The sequence below is a fragment of the Barbatula barbatula genome (assembly GCF_947034865.1).
Source record: "Barbatula barbatula genome assembly, chromosome: 21".
NCBI lineage: Eukaryota > Metazoa > Chordata > Actinopteri > Cypriniformes > Nemacheilidae > Barbatula > Barbatula barbatula.
The window spans coordinates 1537409-1560718 of NC_136784.1; the positions used below are offsets into that span (position 1 = coordinate 1537409).

General features: G+C 39.8%; 1 protein-coding gene across 5 annotated transcripts in view; it reads right to left on the reverse strand.

The window, feature by feature from the left end:
- hivep1 (HIVEP zinc finger 1) overlaps nucleotides 1-23310 on the reverse strand; it is a 44039-nt gene that overhangs the window by 4762 nt on the left and 15967 nt on the right. For all 5 annotated transcript variants that reach the window (XM_079485325.1, XM_079485326.1, XM_079485327.1 and 2 more), the window contains 2 exons: nucleotides 9837-9878; nucleotides 117-5743 (listed from right to left, as the gene is read on the reverse strand). In XM_079485325.1, coding sequence (XP_079341451.1) covers nucleotides 117-5743; nucleotides 9837-9878 — 5669 coding nt within the window. The remainder of the gene's footprint in view (nucleotides 1-116; nucleotides 5744-9836; nucleotides 9879-23310) is intronic.

Consider the following 23310-nt stretch of genomic DNA (forward strand, 5'->3'; position numbering starts at 1 on the left):
ATTAAGTTAATCAGGTATGCACTATAGCCAAAGCATTAATAATGTGAAATTGCAAATAATCTAGCTAAAAATCTGGTTAATTGTTAAAGCAGCATCAGAAATTTTGAAATGCTTACTTTTGGCAAGATGTCTTTTAACTTTCCAGAATAGGTCAAGATGTCAGACTTCAAAGTTGTTGTTTTGGCTTGGGTGTAGTGTATTTTCTTAGATGTCTGTTTGGAGTCAAACAAGGACATTACCACTTTCGTGGGAAGGCCCAATGGATTGGGATTGTTGGGGTTTACCGCCCAGGCAGAATAAGCAGATACCTTCTGGTCAGTCTGCTGAATGTGGAGAGGTTTTCTTTTCATCAGAAAGCACCAGGTAAAGGTTGTGGCTGTTTTCAAACTGGGGAAAGACAGACGATGACTGTCTCTTGTGTTGACAACGGACACAGAAGAAGCTAACTTCACTTGTCCGTGGAATGTTGAAGGCCTCAGAGGAGATTTGGATGGAGACCAGCGCTGCTCCTCGGCTTTTTCTTTAGGCTTCAAAGACAAATTATCTCGCACGGTGTAGTTTTGAGCTCCAGGTGAAGAATGTGAAGTAGAACATTGAACAGCCTGAGCTGTTGTGGTAGGTGTTCTGTTTTTCATCTCTTGTTCATTGACATCTGGGGTTGCTGTTTGAGGAACTGATGTCTTTTCTGCATCTGAAGTCTCTGGCAGTTGTTCTGGTGCATCTGTCTCTATTGGGCTATCCACGGGTTCTGTGGTGCAGACCTGTCTGACAAGCATTAATTTCCTCTGTCTGGTCATTTCTGACATCTTTGAGTTCAGGTAATTTAAAGATCTACCGTCAGTGAGACATGCAGCTCCATGCTCATCTTTAGCCCGCTTCTGTGTCTTTTCCATAGCAATGTCCAGGCTGTTGGCGGGGGAGAGCATTCGCTTGCTTGAGGCAGTGGCCTCCTGCGGGCATAGATTTGCTGATGCCAGCTTTTGAGTACAATGTAGTGAACCGAGAGATACGATGCTTTGCTCAGTTGTCTGTTTCAGTTCAGTGGTTTTGATGTTGCTCTTCGTCTGTATAGCGACAGATCCTGCTTGTCTGTGAGTTTGGATGTCTTTTCCAATCTTTGAATCACTGTTCACAACATGCACTGTAGGAAAGTTCACATTAGAAGCCACAGAAGCAGGTGGTAGCGTGTGCTCATGTGTGATTAGGATCTGTGGTACAGATGAAGCTACTGTGGTTGTTTGTGAGGCAGGATCACCTTGAATGCCAACTGGCCGACCAGCCTGATAACCTGGTTGTGCTACATAAACATTTTGTATTCCGTCATTTGACTGTGAGACTTTAATTTCCTTAGCAATTGGTATTGTAATCACTGGCAAAGTAATCTGTTTGCCTTGCAAACCTGGTAAGCAAAAAGATTGGCCCGTATTCTTTACCAGGCAATTCAGCTGATATTTAGGTACAAAGCTATTGTTATTTTTGTCATCAGAGCACTTTTGAATGTCTGTTCGACCAGCTACCACATGGACCAAAGGTTGCACCTGGCATGCTGCAACCCTCGATGTCTGATGCCATGGATGTGGAAGGCCATAAACTTGGGGTTGTTGGGTTTGGCTTCCAAGGTTGAAGCTTTGAACCATTTGATCAATTTTCTGTTTTGGTGCCTCTCCAGAATGCCGAACAAAGGACTGAACAAGTGTAGATGTGTTCACACATACTGGTCTAGATTGGGAACGAGAAGATTCACTTGTGAAGGGCCCTCTTTGAATGGAGACTGTTTGTTTTACTGTCAGTTGAGGGTCTGGAGCAATTTTCAAAGACATCTGACGTACCAAAGGCCCTCTTCTTCTTTCAATGAGAGGGACCTGGGTAGTTGGGGGACTACGTGCAGTTTTTGGCATGAAAGTCTGCATTGGTGACAAAGGTCTGCTAGGGGACATGCTGCAGTCAAATGATTTGCTACGGTAATCACAAGATATTTCCACTGATGACTGAGTGCAGCTGATCTGCTCCGAGGTAGCTCGTCTCATCATGCCTGGCACTCCAAGAGTGTTGTTTGCTACAGGGAGCCCTTGAGCTTCTGGCGGCTTTCCAACACTTTCAGCCCTGGACGGACTGTCAGACCTTGGTGGATCATCTCTGTCAAAAGAGGCTGAAATACTTGAGCACCTTGACAAGCTACTGTCTCTACTAAGGCTACGAGAGAGACTTGACTCAAAGCTAGACTCGCCGGAAGATTGTTCCATTTGGGCAAGTCTTATGCGCTTCTTCTTTGGGGGGAGTTTTTCTGTTGGCAATTTGGACAAGCTCTCACTCCTCTGAGGCCAGTTGAATGTTTCTACTGGTTTCTCTGTTGATTCTACAGGTTGACTTTCATGATCTCTGTCTGGTTCCTCTGTTACTAGAATTTCAGGGACTTGAATGTTGTTCTGCCGTACAAGTCGTGATTGTGGTACAGGTGCGGAACTTTCACTAGCAATTGGAAAGGTTTGCCTACAATGATGCTCAATTGCTTGGCTGGCACATTTGGGTGTCGACATTCTGTCATGGTACCTTTGTGTAGATGGCCTTACTGAAGCCTCTGTATGGCAACTTGTAGAGCTTTTTACTTCCCTTTCACCAGAATCGACAGGAGATGATCTATCAATGGACTCTGATGTTTCAAAAGAATTTGGTCGGCTGAAGGAGTTTGTATGTCGAATTACTGAAGTTCCACTTCCTTGTCTCTGGAGATCTCCTCTTTCTTCATTTGGTGTGCTGATCTGGGCCTCACGTATTGGAGATAGTCTTGACTCCTGTGGTTCAACAACTCTTCCAATGGTTTGTATTTGACCTAAAATAGTAGGGTTATTTATAGCCTGGGATGGGTGGGAATAAGATCTGCCTAGTGAACCTGTGGACATTTGGCAGGAATCAAAACTTCTTGAACATGGAGGTGTGGTCTCAGTTGGAGACTGGTCATCATCGTCTCCGACACTTTTAATTTTCCTTCTTTTTCTGACCATAACTGGTTGCTCGACAACGGCAGTAATTACTGCATTTCTGTTTAACATTGGTTGCTGAACGCCACGTCCAAACACATCTGGCTCAACCTCTCTCGTTTGCATAGGCTTGTTCTTGGGACCATGCAGTTCAGAACAATAAAACTTTTTGTGATTTTCAAAGTTTTCCAGCTTTCTGTAACGATTGCGGCAGGTTTCACATTCGTACATTGTCCCTTTACTTTGCTGGGGCTTTCGGTTTCTTTCAGTTGCATGTTCAAAGGACTTACTTCGCAGCTCATGCGTAATACTTGGTCCATGATTGCTGTCATCCATGGATTGAACTGATATAAGCACGTGGCCATCATTTGTGGATGAATCTTCCACCGCTATCTGCCTGACTAAAGTACGAGTATGTACAGCCGGATTGGGAGTAGGAGGAGCTGAAGAGAATACATCATCGTTTAATGAGCTAATCTTTTCATCAAATGAATGACAGATCCTTAGTGGATGAGGCTGAGGTGTTACACTGGGGAAAAGAGCTGACTGGCCAGGTGTTGTAGGCATTGAATTACTTCTTGTAATTGGTAAACAGTCCATAGCTGGATACTGTGGTGGTACAGAAAGAAGAAATACTGGCTTCGATTTATCTGTGGGTGTAAAAGGAGATTTTGGTATGTCGGAGTTGGAACTTGATCTTCTCACTGGTGGTTTTAAATCAAACTGAAAAGAGTCTTTAAATATGTAAGATTTAGGGGAATCTATGCTACCCCTTCGAGAAAGAGAAGTCCGTCTAGGTTTGACACTATCTAACTGCTTGTCATCCACAACAGCCTCATTGTCCGAGATTAGTTTTGAGATGCGTTCCTCAAGAGACAGAGCTTTGGTTTCCAAAGGAGGGCGCATTTGTCCTGATGAAACCCGAGGCTTCTCAATTGGTGCTACATGCATGACAGTTGCCACAACAGGGGAAGGGGGAACTTGTGGGTTTTTTGTTACGTCAGTTTCTGCTGGTGGGGTGATCTTGACAAAAGGGCTTTGAGGACTCATAGCTTGGTCTGCACTCTCAGATCGTGAAAAGTAGCCAGAGTCAGTGCTTCCAAGACTCCGAGGACTTAGCAGGCACTTGCCTTGTTGTTGCTGAGAGTAATCAGTTGCTTGTTGCCTCTGTAGCTGGGCATGGCTGCCTCCCAGAGGTGACTTACAAAGCTGATCTTCATCCTCACTAACCGAGTCCTGTAGAGGACTTGTGCAGTCCACTTCTTTCAGTGAGGTTAGGACCATTATATTGGACCTTAGGTTTGCGGACTGGAAATCCCTTTGCCTCTGGGCTGTGGCAAGTTCAGTTGCAGAATCTGTAACTCTTGGGCTGTCTGCACGCAGAGGTGAAACGTTAACAGGGTGGACAACCACTTTTGGTAGAGCAGCAGTGACTTTTGGCTCGCATCCTCTCTGAGAGACCAAGGGTTTCAGAGTTTCAAACACAACAGTATTCTCCATCTCTCCATGGCTGCCTGGTTTTATACATGCACTCTGCAAACTGCTCTCAGATAAAGCTGCTAAGCTACCCTGCGAAGAATCCGGGTCTAAATCAGCTGCACTGCCCTCCTCATCACTGTCTCCACTTTCTTCCGCATCAGAATGTGTAGCGAGTCCTTTTTCTGACTCTTGGGAGAGGGATCCTTTTACAAGACCAAGTTTGATTGCATGTGCGTGAGACTTTTTGTGCTTGTACAGGTTGCTCTTTGTCTTAAATGAAAACCCACATGTCACACATGGGTATGGTCTTTCTCCTGTGTGAGACCGTATGTGTTTTAGGAGCACACTTGGTTTAGCGCAGGCCCTATTGCAGTACTCACAGACGTACTTCCCTTGCTTCTTCGGTTTTTGCTCTTTTGCCGAATTATCAGATACTTGACTTGTGCCAAAGTTTACAACAGTTGTCATCTGAATAGAGTTGACCCCTGGCATGACTGGGACTTGAATTGAGCTGGGGACTGTGGCAGACAGAGACTGGCATGTTTGTACAACAGGTGGTTGGCTCTGAGGTAAACCACCGGAACCAGAAGGAACTGGTGCATGGCTCAACGTAAGTGAAGGACCCACACTGTAGCTTTTCTGGAATCCTGGTCTGTCTTGCTGATGGTTTCCCGACACATTGACATACTGGTGTGTTGTGCATTGCCCTGTCGATGCCATACTGCTGTAGAACTGTTGTTTTGCTGCACTGAAGTTTGGCACAAATGTGGGTTGTGACTGCATGTTAAAATTGACAGCGGGCATTCGCACGCCGTAGTCTGAATAAGTAACCGGAATGGAAACTGATTTTCCAAGATGTCCAATAGGACTACTGTTCTTCCTTTCTGTCAACGTGTTGAAATCTGGTTCCATAGCTTTGAGCAGTACTTCGAGCGGGGCACTTGTGTGAGAGGGCGATGAGTTGAGCACAGGTCTTTCAGAAGGATCCTCGTGGCTGAGAGCCTGAGGCTCTGAGGTGGACGACTCCACTTTTACTTCTCCAGCTAATGATGTCACTTGCAGAGCATCTTCAGGATCTTGAGGCTCAATCAAACTGTGTGATGGACTTTTGGTGAAGGAAGAAGAGGTTGTGGCTTCCTTTGATAAAGGAGAAACAGATTTCTTGGCTTGGGATTGCTTCTTGACAGGAGACTTGGGTATTTTCTTTAGCTGGTTTTGCACAACAACTTTTTTCCTCTTTAATCCTTTGATTCCTTCAGAATTTCTGCCACCATTTTCATTAATGTCTGTATGAAAAAGAAATTTGTTATGAACAATCCAAACTATATTTGATATTATTATTTCCTGTACTTTGTCTTTTTATAAATTGAATTAATTGACAATATGGTTTGGAGATCGATTTCAAAATGAGATAATCTTTTCTATTATGTAAAAAAAATTAATTGTGTTATTAAGCTGTATTATTTTTGTTATTATGGCTCAAATCAAAACAAACCAACTGCAGTTTAATTGATATTAATTGGACTGCACAATAAAAAAAATATTTTGGAAAATTGGAACCAAACCAAACTCTTCATATGTTATTGGCATATCATCAATGTTTTTAATGATAAATTATAAAGCAAATCCCAAACATTCAAGATTCAGTAACTAGATGGCTTTCATATTTTACAAATATCAAACGAAATAAACCCGGTTCTTGATTACATCCTTCTTAGCACTTATGAGTAAAATAAATAAGGTGCAATTCAATTTCCAAATATAAAATAAAACGACCCGTTATCCTTGATTACATTACTTTTACAAACATCATAATATCAATTTTACAAATAGAAATGAACCGTTTACATTTTTAGATTTAATAAACAATTACTGATATTCAAGACCTCATTTTAGACTCTTGATAAAATGAAAAAACTTGGCAAAACTAATTTGCGCGACTTCATAAAATTCTTGTCTAACAAAGGTGGCATTTATGTAATCCTTCAAAGCATAAATTTCCCCTGCGCTTTCCCGACACAGTCTTCAAATCAAATGCCCGTTGTCTGTTGCCTCCTCATTTTTGCATCCTTTTTATTAAAATACTGATCATCATGCAAAGTTTTTAAGCGAAACAAAATTAAATCATGAATTACTAATAACGTAATGTAAAACAAAAGTAAAAACATGTAATTCCGACATGAATCAACAGCAGAAAAACGCTTGGTAATATTAGACCAACCATCACCTACCTAAGCAACTGGGTTTGACGCATCATTATGTAGATGAAAAAGCTCCATATTACAAGAAACATTTTCCGCTCAGCAAAACCAGATAACTATCAGCTGTACCAATGCCTCTGACAGCCAGCACATAGACGAGACTGTTTTGGAATCTAGAAGATCTCCTGAGCTGCTACCGAGGCCCACGCATCATTATGTACAAAACCCACTCCCTCTCTCTCCCTCTCTTTACACCCTCCCTCGCTTGCTCTTATACATCTCATTCATTGCAATTGTGTTATTTGTGCTACTTGGTCCTACTGTAAGCATTCAGAGAAAAATGGTTAGAGAGTCACGTGTTTACGTGGATGAATGAGCTTGTCTGAATTCATTAGATCCATCCCATCATTGAGAATGTCCCCTATACTCGGGGCAATAATACCTGGGCACCTAAGTCAACATCTGGCAGAAATCGAATTACTCTTAATGTGGTGAAGGAAGCCTGCTGTAGAGCGAAACACAACTGAAACTTGTTCACAATTACGCAAAGATGGGCAGAGTTTTCCGCATTTGCCCTGTTTGGATTCCCTGTGGTCTTCCAGTTACACTGAAGGTTCTTTGTCTGTCTGACGCCAAATGGTTACAAAACAAGTTACCAAGCCCAAACATCTGTGGCAGCCCTGCACTTATTAGGGTTTCCCTGCCTTGCTTTGCTTGGCACTGGTTGGCAGAGAGAAGCGGTTAACATTACATCTATGCTGTCATCGTTTCCTGGATGCCGAAGGAACTCCCCAGAAATCCAAAAAAAGCCTGTTAAGATGTCACCAAGAGGTTTAATTCTTATATGTGTGTCGTAATACAACGATTGACAAACTTCCTTACAAGTTTCTAAAGAAAGCAGAAAGAGGATGTGAGCACACCGGACCTCAGTCTGAGCTAATTAACTGCTTTTAACGGATTCAGGGATTAAGACAAACATGGCCGGTGAAATCACCGCCTGGTGTATTTCGGGAAGGGGCGCATGTATTCTCAGACCTGTTGCATTCTGGTGCCACAGTAACCCTTCCCAACACGTACACGGGGGAAAGCACGGCAGGATAAACTGAACTTTTAAATACTACTCCATAGTATTAATATAGTAACATTACCAAAAATTGCTAGGTCCACAATTTTTTTATAAGTGTCAAACTAAACGACTACAATCGCTTATTCACTAAAGTGCTTAATTAATTACACAGAAGGCAACATTTATGCTGTTTTTCCGCGTACACAAAATGTTAAACATGGCTTTTAAATGGCATCCCTGTTTTTGTGGTTAGGTATAAGAAACAAACCGCTCGCGCTGTGGCGAGTTTAATTCGAGTGCAAGCACAGCAGAATGAATGTGACGACCACAAGTGAAATTATGAGGTACAGGAACCTCCGGGAGTCCCCGGGACACCCAGCATACCCTCACCACACTGCCAGACCAGACAACCACTTTCATAAGAGGATGTGGCAGACGGGTTTGAGTTTGAGAAGCCAAACTAAGATATTTCCAAAAGAACCTGGAGTAACTGGTGTAATGTACTGGCACACAGTGAGTTTTAACAAGGTGGAAAGCCAAACAGCATTTGATTTCGCTCTCCACGCGTACCACTTTTCCACCGGCAATGGAGCTGGTGTCCAACATGGCCCCGTTCCGCACGTTTCCATGGAAAAAGACACGGTTATGGGCTGGGAAAATTGGCTTTGCGTCAGCTCCCTAAAGATGCTGATGTCAGGCCAGGAATCATTATTACCAATAGTGGGGAGCCTGGATAATGTTAAGTTCTCGATCACACAAAACTAGACTGTCCCCTAGACCGGGGGTTTTCAAACTTTAAGATACCAAGGACCACAAAATGAAATGAACCTTTTGTGAAAGACCCCCATTTAAAAATACATTTTATGTGTAAAGAAACATTAAAACTTTGTTAGATAGATATGATTTTATAAAGACAACATATCGATTCTAAACTTAAATTGTTGGCTTTCACTTGGAGTGCAAAAAAAGGACCTATGGTGAGAAAAACTAGCAAAAAAGCTGATCAACACTTGAAACGATCCTTATGTTCAGTAGAATTTTGAATGTTTGTTAAGGGTTTGAGATTTCTGAGGACCTTTTGGAGGTCCCCTGCCCTAGACTACACATTTTACATCACACTGCAGCTTTTAGAGTCACTTTACACAAAATTACGTAAACTTATATCAAAAGGACCCTATGAGAGCTCAAAAACACTAAACTAAATGTTATGCTTGCAAAACCAGGACTGAGATTTCTAAACAATGACTGTGAGGATGTGTTTATTTATAACCATCATAGAAATAAATATTTTAAAAATATATATAATTCACCATTTAACAACACATTTTGCACATATCGTTGCTGTCCTTCTGAAACCTTGTATGTCCAAATTCGCCGTCTCTCAGGAAATGGAAACAAACATTGAACTTTTTAAATGATTGCATACAATGTTGTCCAATTTGACAAACACTTTTTAATACTTTTTTATTGGTTAGATACTTGCAAAACCCAGTGACAAACATAAAGGGTGACTGATAATACTGATTTAAGGCACAAATTAAAACCATGAAAAATGGAGATACGTGGTTTCAGAAGGACTGCGGCGATATTCTTTACATTACTGTTTATCATGATCGTCCTATAGACTGTGCTTGATATGTTGTTAAAATATTGTGACAAAAAGCCTGACCCTGTGCTTTTATTCTATTTCATTTTGCTTTGATGAGACATTGTTACGGGTTTGTGACACAGGTGAACGCCTGAGCAAAACCCTGAACTCATTAAAAACATCCACACCGGCCTGAATCTAAAGCCTCTGCCTGGACAACCTGATCACAGTAATGAACGGAGAGAATGTACGATACACGGCTGAACAAAGATACCCAGCGCGTAAAGCCACAGACACACTTTCATCTCTAAGAGACAGAGAGAGACAGAGACAGAGACAGAGACAGAGACAGAGAGAGAGAGAGAGAGAGAGAGAGAGAGAGAGAGAGAGAGAGAGAGAGAGAGAGAGAGAGAGAGAGAGAACAGGTACTAAATGTTCTGATATGAAGAAGGGTGGGTACCCTTTTGTGTGAGATGCATTTGAAAGGAACAGTGATATTGTGTTCGTATAAAGATGAATCATACCTTTGGGGTCTTTAAGCTCCTTCTGTGCCTCTTCTATTTTGTCTGAAACAGAGGAAGAGTTTCATGTTAGATGATTAACATTACTAATAATAATATCAATGATTAAGAATAACCGCAATTGATGTTAAATTCCAGAATGATTCTGAGTTGATTCTGATTTGCAAAAGGCAAAAGACCAATGTGTCAAATTTTCTATATTAGTCAAGTCAAGTCATCTTTATTTACATAGCGCTTTTTACAATTGTCATTGTTACAAAGCAGCTGTACAAGAAAACATTGACTATAAGCAAAACATAAAAGGTTATGCAAGTCAAAACACAGGTGAAATACCAGACGGACTATAAATTCCAATATGCAGTGTTAAAATAAAACTATAAAATAAAAATATGATAAAAATCAGTACCGCTCAAAATCAATATAATCGATATCAGGATATAAGGGACGATATACGTTCGTTCATTTATGACACGAGAAAAAGAGAAATTACATCAGTAACATTACACAACATTGTTTACAGCAGAATGCGGTGGCTGACCAATCAAAATCAAGCATTCTGATCTCATACAATATAATAATCTCATATACCATCATCAGTTGTGATCTGGACTTCCCATTCATGATCTAGCTAAAGGTTATTTCCGACTGTATATTTTATATTCCTGTGCGCTATGTGTGGAAGACACACGAACTGACAATATATCATATAATAGAACTTAAATGGATAATTTGTCCAAAAATAAATGTTCTGTCAACATTTATTGACCCTTATGTCGTGTAAAACCAGTATGTGACTCTTTTCATGGTGGAACACAAAAGAAGATATTTTGAGAAGCGGTTTTGTGTTCATACAATGGAAGTCAATAGGGTTGTGTTGTTTGGTTATCAACGTTCTTCAAAATATTTTCTGAAAAAGAAAGAAAGTCATACCGCTTTGAAATGACTGTCCATTTATTTCCTGATCGCATAAGTCTAAAACGAGTGAGTTGTTACAGTGTGTGTGTGTGTGTTCATGTACATCTGTATGATGTGTTGACTGAGAAGCAATCATCTTCTTTCTACACGCACACACACAGTCAGAGCAGCCAACATCACAACACACCGATGTGGTGTGTTCCGACCACAAAAGCCCATTACAAAACTTGAGCAAACACTCTTGAAACAAACGGCTCCCTGTGAAGCAAGATCCATAACAAGTAACGGAAAGAATCCTCGCTTGCTGAATGTGGGGAAAAGCCGCGGCCACAGGGAAATTGGTGGGAGGTGTTTGACTCATACTGGAGAAATGGGAATGAGTCTCTGGAACAGACTGCAGTTTTTAATGCATGCTGAACCGGGTGGAGCTGCGATGGGGGGATGAGCCTGGTCGCTACATGTTATGTCATGATGAGTGAGCCAAAGACACACCCATCATTAACTCAACCAATCTGCCTCCCCTCTCTCTCTCTCTCTCTCTCTCTCTCTCTCTCTGCAAACTCGCTCTGTTATATAACACAATATATGTGACCCTGGATCACAAAACCAGTCTTAAGTAGCACGGGAACATTTTTAGTAAAAGCCAAAAATACATTGTGTGGGTCAGAATTATAGATTTTTCTATTATGCCAAAAATCATTAGGATATTAAGTAAAGATCATGTTCCATAAAGATATTTTGTAAATTTTCAACCCAAAATATATAAAAACTTTATTTTTGTGAGTGGATGGCCTGTTACAGTGCCTCGGATTAACAACTTCAAAGGCGATTTTCTCAATATTTAGATGTTTTGCACCCTTTACTTCCAGAGTTTTACACTCTTGTATCTCTACCAGATATTGTCCCATCTTAACAACACATATATCAATAAAAAGCTTAACTAATCACCTTTCAGTTGATGTAAAAATCTAAATTTCGAAAAATTGACCCATAAGACTTGTTGTCCAGGATCACATATAATAAATACACATAAATGTGCATGGAGACGCTTTCAGGGGATGCTTACATCCCACCTGTGAAATCTCGAATAACACGTGGGACCGTCAAGGTTTGGATGCTGTAGAGATCTCACGATAAACAAAAGCAAAGGTATATATACGACATTCTGTTCCACATGAGGAAAAAGTCATACAGGTTTGACATGACATGAGAGTAAAATTATTAATTTTAATTTTGGGGTGAACTGTCCCTTTAAGTGCCAAATTAAAGCTAATAGTGTACGTTAGACAAAGACGCTTTTTACTTTTCTCCCAAAAAATAAACAAAAACTCAAAATTAAAAAAAAGCTAAGAGGTTGCTGAATGCACACACAAAACATCACTAACTGTTTTCAAAACAGATCCAGACCTCATTCACACAAGAGACGGACAGAAACAAGTAAGTACTTAGCTGTGACATGACAACATAATTGTATGATTAACTTCGTTTCAATAAAATTGTTATACATCTCGGATGATATTGTGCATCATCGAGTACAACGGTGAAAGTAAAACCCAGTCTGCTATTATTTGAATTCGATAACATGAAAACTGAATTTTCATCACCAGAACATCCACTAAAAACCTAAAATACTGTCAGAAATGAAACAATTGGCTGGCCATTAGTGGCAAAATCCTTCATAGAACATTTATTATTGTCCTTCATGTAAACGCCTCCAGAAAGGGGCCTGAAAATGTGCCACAGTAAAATGCTCCATATCTCTGGAGAGCTAATCTAAACTTTAAAAAAGGAAGCTCTTGTCATGTCAGTGCGTATCATTGCATCACCCCTCCGGAGTTCACCACCGCCATCCCCAATTATAACACCATCACCTACATATTTCTGGACCACCGTCACTTATAGACTTGAACTCTCCGGCCTCTGATCTAACCACGAGTCCAGAACCTCTCCCTCTGTTCAGAGCAATCGATGGGCCGTCCAGTATGTGTGAGATCAGATAACAAGCATTACTTAATGAACTGAAAATAGGTTTACCATCCAGCCACACTCACAGAATAGTTGAGTACATCAGAGAGTTCGGGTTTTTTGGACAAATTCTAAATTTACTATGAAGAATAAAGCCGAATTAAAGAAATACACTAATAAGACACCTCTGTGCCTTTAGAAAAGTACTGAAAACAAGCACACTTCATCATGAAAAACATCAAGTGCAAGATCCAATTTTAATGAAAGACGGAGGAAAGTTAGCAAATGTTTTGGTCACATGTGACCTTTCTCAATGCATTGCACTCATAGTTTTTTTATTGTTGAAGTTTCACTTGTATTTTGTGCATAAATACCGCACGATGTCTATGTGCAGGGTTCTCCAATCTAGGTTTAAGACATCTCCCATGAAGCATTGCAGTCAGATGACCTAACCAGAAATGAACCTCCTGACAAATGAATACTGAAAGAAGAACTGAAACATTTCCAAAAAGCTGCAAGTCATGAAGCTCATGCTCAGAATCTCCTCTAGCGAACAGCTCTTCCTCTTTTCCTTTCCGCTGGTGCTCTCAATTTGCAAAGGATCCCTAGATGTGACCCACTTCTGTTTTGTGAAATTCTCAGCTGACAGAATCCAGATGAGGTGATGAGACCTGTTTCTATCGAATGTGTACGCGGTAAAGAAGGACGCAGTTGCCAGATGCAGTGGAAAGGTTCACAAGAAAGACTGAAAATATCCCTGGTTAACAATGACAAGGCACTGTGAAGCAGCTTTCTTCCTTTAGGGAACACATTGGTCATCTCGGTTGGTTCACGAGCCTTGCTATGCGGTGTGCAAAAACAACAAAGAGGCTTGCGGATGTGTAACGTCATCAAAACAGATTTTAATGGCCGATGCGGCATTGCGGGTATAAATATCTGCACCAAAGTGGGTGGCATTTATTCACAAAATTTTTAATGAACATTTGAGAGTAGGGTTATTAAAAACGACACCGCATGCTGTTAGAAGGCCATCTGGTGCTTACTGCACACCGGGGCTCTGTTCCAAATGACACCCTGAGCCCATATCCATATTTTGGTGACGTAATGTTAAGATCTGGAGACGCTTTCAGGGGATGCTTACATCCCACCTGTGAAATCTCGAATAACACGTGGGACCGTCAAGGTTTGGATGCTGTAGAGATCTCACGATAAACAAAAGCAAAGGTATATATACGAGTAGTTAGTTTTCCACACCGAGGGTTTTGACGAATAACAGAAGAGGTGTTAAAAGGTTAAAGTCATTTGCCTGATGGTGTAGGACTGAAACCCGTAAAGCATGCAGTCATACACACATAAAAACAGCGCCGGAAACTGGTATTGTTGAACATCCAGCGGATGGAAAAATGAATGTCAGATGTTCACATTCAACAGACCGTGCATGTTTTTACATGACCTAGATGTGATGGAACCAGACAGCGGGAATTACGCAACCTAGACGTCTCCTATAACACAGTACACAAAACCATGTTCATGGGCTAAAAGAAGTGAGAACATCATAAATCATTTTCTTCCTGTATCTTTTTTTGTCCTCACCCTCCTGCACTTACACAAATGATTCTTTTGAAACTAACATCCGAGCGTGCAAGTGCTTGACAGACCATTCCATGGAATCGACTCAAGGATTCCCCAGAAAGCAGAACTGCTGTTCCCAATCCCACACTTTTCCGCTGGGAGAGAAATAAGGCCAAAAACATTGAGGGATTTCCACACACACACCCACATTTTGCCGCAGGACTGAAATAACATCCGCCCAGAACATTTTACGTGTGCTAGTTGTCACGTTAAGTATACTCGAGTTGAGAAAAGACACACTTTGATTGTGGCTGGATGTGACCCTTTCCGACCTTATATTATCATTTTATTCATCTATAATGTTCGTCACACGCCAAACAGTCATAACTGACCCTTAGAATTACATTTCAAATCCCATACAGAAAATCACAGATTGGTTTTTCTGTAATGGGCTTTAGGTCATATTATTCCAACTAAACATCAGTGAGATTAAATGGAGAACAAATGGAAATTTAGAGTTTGAGAAGAAATGTCAACGTGTGAAACTGAGCTCAGATTGGTCAAGTCTACAACCAAAAAACAATATTATTGAAGATCTCAACATCAACTCAAACATTTCTCATCAAATTCACACCAATCTACATTATTCCATCTCTACAACCTGCATTCATTTTACACCTCCATACCCGTCATGTGTTTCAACAATTACGCTCTCGTTTGTTTTTATTTCTCCAAAGCAATTTAAGAAGAAACTTCTGAGACCAAGTTAATGACACAAATTAAAGACACCACATAGCTATCAAAGAGCAGCTTCTGAGCAATAACATCTTCTAGGCTCTGATATTTGCTGCCTTCTCCTTCAAGAAAATTCACACCCTGAAATGAGTCGCTCCGGTGATTCACATCAGACTTTAATTATCAGGGATAAACACGTGACTGGACACCCTAGTGGCCATAAACAGTGTGAATTTAGATATTACGTTACCGTTAACAATTAATCAAATGCTTTGCATCATTCGTGAGATTTCCCCGTAGCCCTTACCTGTGGTTAAATCCATGTAATGGAACAACTTCAGAGGCGTATTGATTTAACACTAGAGAAAGGACCATAACATGAGTTTATAGGATTTGGGAGGTTTCTTTACAGGAAACTCTGATGAGCTTGAAGCCACCAATCAGCACGCAGGAGACACGAGGGAGCCGCTTACCAGAAGCCAAGTCAGTAACCTTCCCCTCCTCATAGCTGTGACAGCCCACACACCGTCACAACAAACATAAACACACACACCCACTTCAGTGCAGGACAACATCCACTGAGCCTCCATTACACAAGTGTCCATCTTCATGAGCTCCATCATCACTTGCTACCCAAACTTCCTCTTTTCTTTCCCCTCATATGAGCGATCTCTCCTCTAATTCCCTGACTCCCCTGTCGAGAGACGTACAACTGAGTTCTGCGGTGCTCCATAATTCAGAGTTTCTCCAAAAGCCTTAAACATCAGACGCAAACCAAGGAACTTAAGGAAGTGTTTTTTGGGGGGGGGTTAGGAAACAGCAACACTTTCAGTAAAAAGTGGAGCTTGTGCAAGCGTGTATTTCTGATTTTACAGTAGCACCTATAAAAAGATTTAAAATGATGTTTTAGGTTGAATTAAAAAACGCTACGACATCCTTTCAATTAAATATAACGTGCAAGCCCACGTGAAAAAAATACTATAATATTTTATAGTATTCTTTCATTTTAAATATAACTGAAGCATGCTTTAATATTATATTATAAAAAAGCAAACAAAAGAAAAAAAAACGCTACAATATCTTTACATTTTACAAGGGTTTACTATAGTAAATAATATAATATACTACATTATTTTATATGGGAGTAAATTAGTTTCAATGTGGCAAAGCGTTCTGGGGGTTTGAGACAAAAAATAAGCAACCTTTATGGTATTAACATATTGTCTCTATAGATTTAAAAGTGTATTTACACATTACAGTAATAGCTTCATAGATTTGAACTGTTAGCGCATTAATGCATTGCATTGAAGCCCAAAACATGTTGGAAAAAATAAAAGACTTGAAAACGAACGTCCCACTCGAACTAATCGTATACATCTGCTCTCGATATCAGATGCATGAATATCACCGTTCCACACACACACTTGCATGCGCCAAATCACCTGTATTATTTTTGACCCACACAAACATATCACAAACAATTGTTGTCAACTCCTCTCACACAAACACACACACGTGTGGCATGAGACGGCCCCCGCAGGAAGCAGTGGGTGGATACAGCGGCAGACAGTCAGTGCAGATACGTGGGCACGCTGGTGAAAAATTGATTCAGTGCTTCTCTAGGACAAACACACGCCTCCTGCTCTACAATTATATTTATGCTCCTTTAATCCAAGCGCACACGCATGGTGACCATTACACAGGGGAGCTCATAACTTACTTAACTCGGTTTTAACATTTTCTCCAAATGAATCTCACCGCCACCATGTTATAGGTGATAACCGAGATATTGCTATGCAGTTACCATGTGGTTGCTAGGTTGGTTGACAAGTCAAGGAGGCCCAATTTGCTGCTTTTACCCAAGAAAAATACATTTAACACATAAAGGAAAGACATAATGACAGACCTTTTTATTTTTGTGTGAACAACCTCTTTAAGGAAAATAATGGTCTATTAACATAAGCTTCTAATAAAATGGATACATCTTTATTTCAAATTGGTTGTAACAAAATCTGTTCTGTAAGAAGTCCATATAAGTAACCATAGAATTCTCTCCTTTCTTCAATGAATGTCTGCACGTAATCTCTCTCTCTCTCTCTCTCTCTCTCTCTCTCTCCGTACGTCTTTGCGCAAAAAAGCAGCGTCCTGTTTCACCTCCCAAAAAGAGGAAACGAAACATGACTTAAAAGCGTGAGATCACATTTAAAGCAACTACAGAGTCAAATGATGTTATGTTTCTGAGATCCAGCAAGAAACTGAAATCACATTTAAAGCAACTACAGAGTCAAATGATGTTATGTTTCTGAGATCCAGCAAGAAATTCGTTGAGCATATAGTAGGCCTATATACAGTATAGGACATATTTACATATACATATGTATATAGATAGATTTTTTTATTATAAATTGTATAAATTTTTTCCTTCATTTAAAAAATGTTCCTTTTTCGTGAAATGTGTTATTCATGGATACGCAAAGCTTGGTAAGACACAAAAGTGTTAAAACGAATATACACGTTTATAATAATATATATAATATATTACAGAATCCTATAACACTTTATCATGAGGACATTATATTGGATAAAATAAACAAATATTTACAAAAGTGTTTTGCATGGTTTAAAATGTATTGGCAAAGAAAACTACGCATACAATAGTAGGATGAACCGCTGGATCTCAAAAAGTAAAAATTGAAAGCTAGCAAAATAATTAAGATGAAAATATTTTAGAATTACTGTAAGGGACTTTCTCTCACTGTTCTTAAAAGATCTGAGTGATTCTTATGGATAGAGAGCATTAAACGGGAAATAAAGCTGAACGAATGACAAGACAACCTCACTGACTTTAAAAACAGACAACAAGCATATCAACTTCTTTTATAAATGGATATTATGTAAACCAGACAAGAAAAGCCATAGATTACAACCATACCAGTATCACCAATCCTTTATAAATCTTATTTGTAATAAAATATTCAAATTATTTTCAAAATAAGGTTGAGTACGAGTAAAAACATGAAAATCAAGAATCTAAGAAAGAGAATCTGACAATAAGACTTACAAATCGTTTACTTCTACAACCAAACTTCAGTGGAATGTATAAATTAATATTTTATTTAATAACATAAACAAAATAAATAGTCTACAGATTGCCAAAAATAGAATTAAAAAAAGAAGACAGACCTGTGTTCTTTTATCTAATCTGGCATGTTTGAATCTGTGACACTTCTTTGAAGTGACTTCATTTCCTCGTTGTGTCAGGATAATAAATCAGATCCAGACCAATCTGGAACGGGCGTGTGTGTGTGCGTGCATGTTTACAGTCATGGCAGCGTGTGTATGATTGACAGCAGAATAGTTGTTCTCTGTCGCCTCCCATAACATCACATTCCACAACACTTTTGTCATTTGACAGCGGCCAGCGCACACTCACAAACGTCTATTCAATAAAATCGCTCGCACTCTTTTCTGTCCTAGATAGTGTTTTGTGTTGGACAGTGTGCATGTAAACGCAAACATGTACAGGACACATTTTAAAATCAAAGGACATCAAATCCTTTCATCATTTATTCACCTTCATGTCATTTCAAACCTGTATGACTTTCTTTCTTCGGCAGAACACAAAAGAAGATTGCATAGAACACTGAATACCATTGACGCACCCTGTATGAACACATTTTTCTAAATATCTTCTCTTGGGTTCCACTGAAGAAAGAGTCACAATCGGGTTTTGAACAACATAAGGGTGAATACATTTGTTTTCTTTTCTTTCATTTTTCTGTTTTCTTTTACTTTATTTGAGTATAATACTAATCTTACTCCCCCAGTTAAAAGAACAACACACAAAGCACAAAACCTGAGGCTTTTGTGTCAATAAAACAGCACCATAGGCATTCTTCCCAACACACACACACAGTCACGCGGTGTCCCTGTGGAACGGACGGGGAATCCCTGTCAGGGCAGGCTGAGCCAATCCTAACCAAACAAACAGATGATGTCATCATTAGCACTGGGGCTCGGCGTCAGCGATCCTATTCTGCCTCGCTCAATCCGTCTTCACCGATGCCCTTCTTGGACGCCTCTCCCTCGCTTTCTCTCGGGCAGGTTTAACCCTCTGAGGGTTTCTGCGGACTGGACGCTCATTAATCACGAGCACACAAGATACACATTGAGGGTGGATCACATAAAAACAAATCCAGGTCACATTTACTGCGTACCTGGATTATACCCGACCCGCTCTTAACCGCTGAATAAAACTGAGACGCTCTTAAAACTACTTTTTACATTTCAATTTTTTTATCATCATGACAAAAATGAAAATCACAATGATAAATCCTCCACGGAAATGTTAACTTCATGTTTTGTGAGATGAATCCAGGTTCATTTGGTCCAATGAAAAACACTAAAAAGGAACTGCTCTACACAAACACTTTTTCAGTCTTTATAAAGTGATTGGTATTCTACGCCGGACAGCACTGCCAAAGTTCACGACGACTGCCAAGGGAACTAAGTCCAATCAGGGCACGATTTGGAAACGTACACGGCCTAATCCAGATTTAAATAGTCAAGATAACAAGATTGCAAGTGTTTTTGGATAAAACGACTCTTAGTCCTGATTGTTCTGGAAACATTCTTGCGTGTGCGTTTAGATACTTAAAGGGTTCCTGTTGAATCCACCGAATGTTAGACGCCTGATGCTTTTGGAGAATGATTTACGCAAAGAAAGTTTGGAAAACATTCAGAAAAGCATGTACTGATAGAATCACTTACTGCACTTAATGTATAGCTACCTATATATAAGAGTTACATTTACATTAAGCAGACACTTTTATCCAAAGCGACTTGCAAATGAGATAAACAGCCTTATATACAGAACATGCTTTGCAAAAAAAAGAAGAACCGATGGTCCCACAATGCCACAGCAAGGGCACTTCTCAGTTGTTTATGCTGGATGTAAAATGTGTGAAAACAAACAAACATACTTAGGAAATCCCCTGCGCGCTACTTTTATGAGCTGCTAATGTATGGGGAATTTTTGACAGTTTAACCGAAGCCCCTCATTGGTCGGTTAAAACACAGGTCACACGGGAAAATGCTCTAATGTGGCAAAACAAGCAGACTAACACATGTGTAACTGTGAACACATGCATACGTGCAATGAATCTCTAAAATAAATCAAAATATTTAAACAATTTCATCAAATAGACATGAAAACAGCAGGATTTAAATGGACCAAATATAGTAAAAGATACAAGATGGCGTTTTCCATTCAACCCACATTAAAAAATACTCCGGTATTTACTACTAAATTATTTAATATTTAACATAATCACTAATTTATCAATATGAATGTACTAATATATGATGATAAATCCTAGGTAATGTTAGCTTTTCCTTTTGGTTTGGGTTAAAACTAGAGCTGGTTTTGTGAGATCATTTACATGTATGCCTTTGGCAGATGCTTTATACTATACATTTTATCTGACTATGTGCAATCCCCTGGCCTCGAACCCATGACCTTGGGAGCGCCATGCTCGAACCACTGAGCCACAGGAAAACTATACTATACATACATTATATATATATATATAAATATGTACAAATATATATATATAGCCTGAGCTATGTACTATTAATATATGTACTAATAAGAATAAAAAAAATGATAGCTTGAATGCACTTTAAGTCACTTTGGATTAAAGCATTTGCCAAATGCATAGAAATGTAATGTTTTACCATTTATTTTTTACTATGGTAAGGTATCAGTATCTATCATTTTTACTACCATTTACCATAGTGAAGTACACTGCTGTATCATCATGATGCTGAGGCATTGTGGGTGGTTGCTAATTGCTAAGCGGTTTCTAGGCTGCTCTGGTTTTCAAAAGTCCAACATTCCTCACTATTAGCAAAAAACGCATTAACGCAAACGCTTTAAAAACACCACCAAACACTACATTGAGCTTAACAGGGTTCAAACATCTTCAGTTAGATCGTGTGCATTAACACACCTGTTTTATACTCCAACACTCTCACACACAGAATCCAGATTCAAGAGTCTCTTTGCATATGAATCTAAAGCGATGTGAATGTGATAAAAGGAGTTTGAATAATGCTGAAGTCTTCTCCTTTCAGAGCTGTTGTGCGAGAGAACCGTCGAGTTCTTGTCCAATGCAGCTGTCATTGCGACTGTATCGCACCGACACAAAAGCACATTCACCGCTGTCCTTTATGTCGCCGAGGTTTTTCAATCGCACTTCCAGCGAAGCTAAAGAACGCTGCTCTCATCGAAAATTAATATTACCGTATGAAAAGGAGAAAAGGGCAATGCATTCTTTTGAAAGCTGTGGTGTCTCTTATGGAAATGACACAACTTTGCACATTTTGAAGAATGAACCCACTACTCTACCCCAAAACAGAAAATGTTGCCTTCACAATGCAAATTTCATAAAGTATGCTATCCTGGATTGAACTTTCCTGGTAATGTCATAGAGTTCAAATGCTTTTATTCTGGCTTCAGCACGTCCGAATATGTTTAAAAGGATTCAGGGCCACGTTTCCATGTGCCCTTACACAAACTCATTAAACGAGCGGAACCTCTCGTCTCTCCCCTTATAGCGCCTCCCCCTCGAAAATCCATTAATCTGCCACATAGCGCCCGTCAACACAGCCCACCACCACTAATGTGAAAGTGAATTCATGATTTACCCACTAAATGGATTAATAACGTCAAAAAGTCAATAGCAGCTAAATTATGATGAGCGTTAAATGGCAGGGGACCCCGTACGTTTCGGAGCAGTCGCATGCATTCGGCACGGGTCATGTTTAGAGAGAAAATGTTAATCCCTCTGAGCTCATTAGGACAGAGCTGTTTAGCGCTCATTGATGGATTTTCTCATCGATTTACTGCCGCTGGGTAACCTGGATTATGCGTGTTGTGAAATTTGGAAACGTCACTGGAGGAACATGACAGAAAGGAATCTGATGGGCTTCTGCGGGGTAACCTTAGAATAACATTTTAAAAACATTTCTGTTGAAGTGTAAAATGAATGTAGATTGCGATAATCTAGCTAATCTGGTAAATGTGATGAGAAATGTTTGAGTTGATATTGGGTTTTTTAATAATATTGACTTTTGATTGGAGATATATCAGAGCTGACATGGTTGAGATCTCTTCTCAAACTCCACTGGAGACATTTGTGAGACTTCTGCCTCTTTTTCTCATAAGAAATATCTAATGACTAAAGAGGTGAGACGGTCTCATGCCATTTTTTCTCATGGGCTCCCAAGCCTGATTGTGTGATCTTTTGAGCACTTTCACAGTCGACCGGCATGTGTCCGAGCGTTTCCCGGGGCTTCATAGTGTCAGTCTGAGCAACACGAGCATCTGAACATCGAAATCTGTCACTATCATCTCTGACTGTGTGTTTTCAAGTTGCTTTCTGTGTTTTTCGGCACAGATTACAGCCCGGCTGGAGATTCGTTATGTAATCGAACACAGTGCGGCACACACTGCGAGACGATACAGATATATCCACAACTATCCTTCATCTTCACCTCCTCCGCACTTCAATCTCACATCATTTGTCTCTCCCATCGCATTTATTCTCCTCTACATATTCTCCTCTTTCTATAACTTCATTATATTACCATCTTTGCGTATATTGCCTTCTATTGTTCTTTAACTTTTTAAAATCTCTAACTCTTTTGCACATGAAACACACACGCGCATCCCGACCGTCTATTACATAACCACTGTAGGCTCATCCATTCTAGACTCATCCATCCTATCATTAGTTTAGCCGTAGGGGTGGAGGAGAGGAGGGTCTGCACCTGTGACTCCTGGAGAGCTTTAAACTGACCCAGGTGAAGTTCCTGATTTTTAAAGACCGTAATCCATGAAAACATTTCCAGTCATGTACACAAAACGGAGAAAAACTAATGAAGGATATAAAATAAAGTAATTAAGCTGACCGTGGGTTAAAGTCGACTAGACTTATTAAGACTATTAACTGATAAACCAGATAGGAGAGATTCGTGACCTTCTGTGCTGATCGTGATCGCTGAACGTAACCAATGCAATGCCGTCAAAAATACAAATATACAACTAATAAATCGTGCAACCATTTCATAAATATGCACACTTTCAAAAAACAAACACTGGCCAGTTTCATTCACATACACATTTGACTTTCTCACCATATTTATTATGTAATATATAGGCAATCCGTCACTTTTTAACCCAATTCGTAAGCTTATAATAAATTAAAAAACATATTTAGGTTTGTTA